Genomic DNA, 7,993 nt, shown 5'->3' with positions numbered 1-7,993 from the left:
TCAACGAAAGTACACGACACAACGTACAGGCCTGCCTGCCAAAGCCACATTGGGCTTTTCTGGCAGAGCCTGGCAGACAGCAAAACAACCACATTTCTTTTATATACATAGAACAACAGAAAACGAACTAATAAAGATACTTCGAGGTGCTAAACCTGCTAAATTTGACACGACATGTGTCCCCACCCTCCCCCAACCGTCCTTATCAAGTGATCCTATATCGCAGCAATCGGCATGTTTGCACGTGTGGTCAGGGTGCACGCGTCGGACACCCGTGGCTCTCGGCGAACAGGTTGCTTGTAAACCGCCCCCGACGACAAAAACAAACAACAGAAGGTATACATCAATAGCGTCCGCGCACATCGCCGGCTGGTTGCATTCCAGTGAAAGGACGTATAACGCTGGCACAGCGCGCGGCGCCAGCAGCAGCCAGCAGCAGAAAGGAAGAACGGCCACCCGCGCGCGGTATCGGCGCTCGCGTTTCGTCAGACTCCGTTATCGTATTCTGATTCTCGTCTCTCGGCGAGGCCCTCGCGTCACCCGAGGGGAGGGGGGGACACTTGACACAAGCGAAATACGAACGATTGAGGCTACAGCGTCCGCTGCTGCGCTTACAGAGAACGCCACGACACGCACGCGTGTTCGGGAACCCGGCTCTTTGCGAGGAAACAACGTCAGCATGGGGTCGACGCGCTTCGGACACGCAGTTCTAATCTGGGCTCTCTCCGTCGTAGCTGCATCGGCCGTAGCAGAAATATATATCATAGGTGAGCTTTCCGACACATTTTTCGGGGCATTCTGTGCGTGTTGCTGACGTTATGGAGTCTGTTGTTTTCAGTTGGCGTTTGTCCTTTCCTGCTTCCGATCCTTCCGTGCAACATAAAGCTTACGTCAGCAAATATAACATGCAATATTAAGGATATGCCTACGTATGATTCAACCAACTCGGCTGTTATTTCTGTCTTTGTTTTTAAGCGTGATTTAATTAGTTTGTTTGTTTAGTTGTTGAGTAATTAGTTGGCTGATGTTGCCCAAAGCACCTTAAACATAATTAAAAAGGGTCAGCAATAAACAAAACATGTTTATGTCAACCTTTTTCTCCGCAAAATTATGTTTCAGCCTTGTGAGTTCGAGTATTTCTGTGACAGCTCACATACAAGGAAAGCCAGTGTAGACGTGCGATGATTTTCAACTTGATACGACATGAGACCGCCTTTGCCCGCGTAGTATATGAAGAGGTCGTCGCGTAACAAAATTCTCAATAAGCAGCTGGCCTCTTAGCAAGTGAAGGTAAAGGGAGAGAGTTTGAGTTTGAACGCTACGCCGCGAGTGTCATATCGAGTTGATGAATGCAGAAGTTATGTTGCATATGATCTTCACCTGAAGATGCTTAGCATGACTACACATGAAAGCAGATTATCCCTCTATTTCTCAACATATATGTGCAGCGTTTGTCACAAGTCCACATAGACATCAGTGTGACCGCTATTGTAGTATGCAATGTATATCAGGGACGCTCGGTGTATTGTTTCCCGGCCACTGTGAGGTTGTAGAGGTTGACAACAGTTTTTGTGAAACAGCTTTAATGAAGGTGGCTGGCATGCCACAGGTGACTCGTTGCACGACCCAATAACTGCTCTAGTCATACGCGCGTTAGGTAATGCAGTTTGTTTTGGTTCAGTTAGTCTTGTAATGACCACACCATGATCATGCTTTTATTTGACAATACTGTATTCTGACTCTAGCGGCAGTCGTTGCAGAGTGGGTAACAAATTATTCAACAACCTCTCAAACAGAGGGCAGTGGTATCAAAAACAGATAAAAAAGAACAAAAAGAAAGCGTACAATGTTTGCAAATTTCCTAAGCGTACAATGTTTGCAAAATGAATGTTTGCAAATTTCCTATGTCTTCTGTTTCAACTGCATTCGAATCTAAGTCGTTTCACTCCATTATTGTTTGCGGAAAGCAAGAATACAACACATTCTTTTTCGGCTGAAATGGAACTAGTGAGAGACATGTCGCTCTCTAGTAGCATAACCAGTTGAAAATGCTCTGTCAGAATTTTAAAAATAAAGCGTTATCGTACACTTCTATACTTCTCTGAAGTGTTCTTTAGGCCAGCTTCTGCCATCAATACCGAAACTGGTACTTTGCCCCCCATAGTGATTAAAAATAAATCACTGCTTTATTTTGAACTCCTCCTAACCTATATTAACATAAGCAAAGGGGTCCCGAACAGTATTAGCGTTCTCAACAATGAGGAAGTTATTGCATGATGTAAGCTGTGTTTCCGATAAAGAATTGTGGACGGAATGTTTCTAATCTAGTTTAGACATTGTTTGTTTAGTGATTAGGATCATGTGACTGGTCCAGAGCAGGTTATTGCAAATATGAACACCGATATACTTGTAATGCGCGACGCCCGATTATATGTTTCTATTCACTTCGCAGTTAAATATAGGAGTTTCACTGTATTCGATACAGACATGACAACACTTTTCTTTAAGCTGACTGATATTTGCCATGTATCGCACCACTCAAACAGTTCATGAAGTTTGACGTAATAGTTCAGCGGAAACCCGCTAGGTGGAGAGAAGTAATTAAAGGGAAAATGAGACATCCACCCAAATGTAGCAGTTGCTACAAAGGAAACCCATACGGGTTCCTCGAAAGAAAAGCCTCGCAGTTGAAGAAAAGCCTCGCAGTTCATGAAGTTCTCTGTTCAGTTGAAGCTGGTCGTCAGTTGAGTTAATAACAGAATATAATACGCAGTCGTCCGCCTAAAGTCTAATTTTAACATTACCTCCGTCAACAATGTTATTTATGTGAAGCAGGAACAACAACCGACCCAACATGGAACATTGGGGCACGAAACGTCAGGAAATTAATTCACTATTTCGCTTCCATCAGCCCTTCCAGCTCCTCAAAGAAAAAAGAAAATGTGATGTAATGACAGTCGTTTCATCTCACGAAATTTTAACCCAGTTATAGCAAAAAAGAGACGGATTGCGAGCATGCTGAAACCATTCCCCGACACAAAACTGATTGCAACGCCTACTGCAACTTATAGTACGTTCCGCGTTACCTACCACGGCGTTTCCTACAACCCACTGTGCCAGATTCAGGACGTTATAAATCCCCCATCTTAATTTAATTTTCGGCGAATACAATACCAGGTTCACACGAGCCGTCGAACCGTGTTCCGCCATGGCAGAAAGGAGCGGCGATGCGGCGTGTCTGCTACTACACCCTACCTCCCACGCTGGACCCCAGCCGTCCAATGGCCAACCTGTGCACACACCTGGTGTGCGGATTCGCCGCCGTGCTCGACGACGCGATGGTGCCGCAGCGTCCGGAAGACCCGATCCAGTACAGGCGTCTGGTGGCCCTCAAGCTGGCCAACCCTGCGCTCAGGGTGATGCTGTCCCTTGGCGCGACAGGCTCCGATGGAGTCTTCAGCGCCATCATCGCGGCGCCTGACCGAAGACAAAAGTATGAATTCCTTCGTCGTTGGTCTTGTCTGGAGCGAGAGCATTAGCCTGTCCGTATAGAGTATACGTATCGAAACACCAGAGACGTGAACGGAAGTAGGAGCGCAAGGAACGCTTAAGTGTGGCGTTTTGCTCGACCAAGAAGCGTCGCAAAAAGCGTTTACTTTGTTCGTAATATTCTCGTCGAAGCAAAATGGAAAAAAAAATGACACCATGCATTCATGATTACGCTGTTCGCCGACGATTCACACCGAAATCTAGGTAGAACATAGCCCGTAATTTCAATAGTAGTTTTGTACGAAATGTGTTTGGACTGGACGTTATGCTGCTTCATAGCTCAATTCCGCTATTGCCCTCGTCTTTACGTCAGCAATTGAGCTGCCCGTTATAGCAATAGTTTTGTATGCTGGCTGAGCTCAACGTCACCAGATGGAGGTACAACTGCTACTGCTCTCGTTATGCGTCTCCGGTATTTCGTAAGAATGTTGTGTGGACAAACTGAGGCTTTCTGTATTGTGAGCCAGATTTCGAGAATTCAGGTAGCGCCACCTCGGGAGCGGGGTGACCAAATACGGCATAATCGCTACATAGTCCGAAAAAGCTGCTACAGAGGACCCCCGGAGGAATCGTGCTGTAGAGATGGAGAAAGAGACGTTTAAAGACAGAGACGCTAGCCTACTGCTACATGCTGAATGTGGTACTCCAGATGCAGCTTGAAGATAAAATCATAAAAAGCAAACATGCTCCTCGATGGTGTATATGGAGTCAGAATGAAGCAGTAACGTTAAAATAAATATAACCGAAATGCATCGCAAGTGGTGGCGAAATCGAATCGCACTCGAAAGTACAAATGCTTTCACTGTGTGGCTTATACTTCTCAACTTTCTACCGCGAAACCAAACCTTCGAAGACAGCTAAATCATGATATTGTAACACAGGAGAGTGTAGAAGCAGACATGTTAACCTTTCTTTTTTTCCTCAGTTCAGCTTAGTAAAGATATTTAGGTAAAATATGTTTTTATGTTTAGGTTAATGAAGTACTTGAATAAAATATGTAATTTAATTCGCTTGTTTGGTTCCTAACATTATAAAAGTGAGATATCACTGTACAGAGCGATAAGGACGCGGAAGGCTGATGAGGTATCGTTTTCTTTTTCTTTTTTTTTATTGAACCGCCATGCGCAAAAAGACAGTCTTGCAAATCAAGAAAGGGTTATCTAAGCCCATGCCTAAGAAATCCAAACTCATTCTGTGTTGTTGTAAACGACTATTTCCCTGCATGATAGACTAATCGGAGGTGTGCTGACACAGATATTTCCTGAGCGTGCAATTTTTCGGCCTCAATGATCAGTCACGTTAGGCGATCCCTGCGTCGGCTCAGCGCGGTGAATGGTGAATAAAAGCAGTCACTCGCCTTTGCAACAATGATTCGACACCGAGCCCTCGTGCGTGCGCTTGACATTGTCATTTTGTCCTGTTGACTTGAGACGCACTGCTTGTCGCCTCCTCTGTTTCCGTCGTGTCCTTTCCGCGTTGTATAGTGAATTGTGGCACACCAAAAAAAATCAAGGTATCTACCCTGGTGAAGTAAGGTTTCTTCGCGAAGGTGTATCCCACACGCCCTTTGGAGTCGGTCGAAGCATTTTTTTATAAGCAAATGCGGAAGCTACAGCTCACTCGCGATGCTGAGATATGTACGGAGGGGTCGCGCTGCTCTCCTTTTTATATGAACCAGGTGTGCTTCAGTGCTGCGAGCCGGGAGCCTTTTCTTCGATTTTTCTTCTTACTTTTAGATCCGAACAGCCATGTAGCTATAATGTTGCACTGGAAACACGAGCACACTTTCACATGCCGCGCATCCCGCACAACTATACAGCTTCACTCCATCGATTCCCCGCGGAGTCCTAACACGTCTCTGCTCGAACAGGTTTATGGCATCCGTCATAACGGTCCTTCGCGAGTACGGATTCGACGGGATCGACATCGACTGGGAATTCCCGGGGCAGGGAGCTCCGCCGGAAGAGGACCGGAAGAACTTTGGCCTCTTTCTCAAGGTGACTTCTTCCGGCACTTCCTCTTTCGTATATATGCGTAAGCGTGCTGCTGCTGTTTATGACGTCAATCTAATGTTTGTTCGCGTCGCCGGACAACAGTGGCAGCCAGGTCGCGTACGTTGCATGCCGCGCGGAAAGCACGGAACAAGTACGACACAAATTTGCGAAAGAGAATAGGAATGCATACACGTGGCAGCCCACTGTGAAATAAATGCTGCTAGAAAGACGCTAAAGATGAATATTAATTTAGATTACTAAGTTACACTACGGCGCTAGAAAAGCGGCCGCTTTTACCGCAACTGGAGGCACGGTCAGCCAGAAAAGATGCATGAACGAGAGACGGGTGCCGATGGCATAGTGAAGTTCCCGTATCAGCTCGCCGTTTGGTCATGAATTTTGACAGCGCAACTACTCATGTTTAGAGCCTTTTTTCATCGGTAAAGAACAACAGCATTGCAATCTAAAAGAACCAAATACGCAACTCAGCAAATTTTGAGAGCGTTTACTTCTGCAAAATTCAAAAAACGGAAGTTTGGCCGTTTTATTCGGCTATATATACTTGGTAACAACCTAATAATTCAGTACAAGCTCCGCCCCCGAAACCGCACTTCACCTCTCCACTATGCTTCCATGCTCCGAAACATAATTCCCGGACGACGCCAATACTGAAAAGTAATGGCCTTCGCCATTACGTCACGGAAATTAGCGAACGTAATCGTCTGGCGCGTCAGTTCAAGTTCTCTGTGAGCTCGACAGTGATGTGTATTTCCCACTGCATTCTTAGAGTGCTATGGCAACCAACGCTCTTCCTCCAAATGAACGAAACTGTGGTTCTGAAAGAATACTTTATAAAAGAATAAGCTAAGTTAGCGTTGATCTTTAGCGTCCGTTTAAGTTTGGTTTCAGAGAGCAAGTCTGATTTTTCAGGAAGCCCGTGAGTCCTTCAAGAACGAATCGCGTGCATCTCACCGCGACGAACTGTTGCTGTCAGTGGCTGTGGCAGCCACGGAGCAGCTCATCAACACAGGCTACGATGCCAGGGTCATATCGCGGTGAGTTTTTCCTGTGCGAAGGGGGTCAAAACTTCTTTTTTTAGCCTCTATATCCGCGCTAAGGAAAGCATGAGCAAATCGGAGAGGGCTAAAGAAATGTGTAGAAATAAGTAGTGATGGAAACATTAACAGAAATTTTTAATTTAAGCCTAAGCATACATTTGTTGCTCAGTTGATGATCACTTTCAGAAATAGAAACACTTTGCATGTATATATATATATATATATATATATATATATATATATATATATATATATATGGGAGGGGTATGTAGTGTCATTTCAGAATATTGTCAATTCGCACGGGCGGGTTTATTAAAGATGTGGGCGAACAATGCAGACACTGCACAGCACGAGCAATGCACTCTATTTGCACACAAATAAATGAGGCATAGACATACATAAATTAAATGCTCATAAATGTAACGGCACACAAAAAAAAATGTCTATCGCTTTGATGGGAGCACAGGCAATATCCGTTTCTCAATTTTCTCTACAAGCATTTCTCGTGTTGGCTACTATACAGTAAATTGGTCAAGCGCGTTCCATCCCCCCCCCCCCCCCCCCCCCCCCATCTACATCAAGAATGCGTGTGGTGTGTGGACAAGTGCGTGGTTGTATAATTTCCTACGTCATGGCGCGTTAGGTACATCTTGCTTCCTCCGCCTGCAGGTACGTTGACTTCATTAATTTGATGGCCTACGACTACCACATGTACAAGCCTTACCTACCGTTCACTGGCCACAACAGTCCCTTGTTTAGACGCAAAGTGGAAGAAAGCATCTTTTCCACCCTTCACGTGGTGAGTCATTCTCTAGTAATATTTGTCCTTTCCCTTGCAGCGTGCACTTGATTTAAATTAAATATTCGCGTGGCTTTCTGGTAAGTGAGTTTGTCCCTATATAGTGGCAATGTAAATCGGGCAGAAACGTTCAATCCGTGTTTTCTTTATTTGTAATGATCGTACGGAAGCGGCGAAATCGAAGGCGTCCAGTGTAGAGCTTTTCATCCTAATAGTGTTCACTGCTACGCGATCATCTTATACAATTTCACTACTGTGGCACGTTTATCTCCAGACAATGTTAATCGTTCGCACGCGCCGACTCCGAGATCGGACGGCACACACCTTGTTGTCCACTGAATATCTCGGAGTCGTGTCCAGACCATGGCCGCCAGCACACGATAAAACGTGACGCTCGAGCAGCGCATTTCCTTCCATGCCCTTGCGAGACTGGGTCGTCTTACATTCAACAACCGACACCTTTTATCCGCAATATTTGTCGTGTAGCCATTTGCACTATCACTCGAAACTTCAGGTAAAGGTTCCGCCGCTACACACACACACACACACACACACACACACACACACACACACACACACACACACACACACAC

General features: G+C 45.4%; 1 protein-coding gene across 1 annotated transcript; it reads left to right on the top strand.

Moving 5' to 3' along the window:
- Positions 1 to 570: 570 nt before the first annotated feature.
- Positions 571 to 7,400, top strand: LOC119434433 (chitotriosidase-1-like; the record flags this gene model as incomplete). Its single annotated transcript, XM_037701586.2, has 5 exons — positions 571 to 767; positions 3,178 to 3,493; positions 5,420 to 5,546; positions 6,474 to 6,598; positions 7,271 to 7,400. Coding segments are annotated over exons 1-5 (786 nt in total), but the record flags the coding sequence as incomplete, so codon positions are not given.
- Between the last annotated feature and the right edge of the window lie 593 nt (positions 7,401 to 7,993).

This window comes from Dermacentor silvarum, unplaced genomic scaffold (genome assembly GCF_013339745.2).
Source record: "Dermacentor silvarum isolate Dsil-2018 unplaced genomic scaffold, BIME_Dsil_1.4 Seq1069, whole genome shotgun sequence".
Classification (NCBI taxonomy): Eukaryota; Metazoa; Arthropoda; class Arachnida; order Ixodida; family Ixodidae; genus Dermacentor; species Dermacentor silvarum.
Note: the sequence above shows the minus strand (reverse complement) of the source record. Positions and strands in the feature narration are given on the sequence as shown.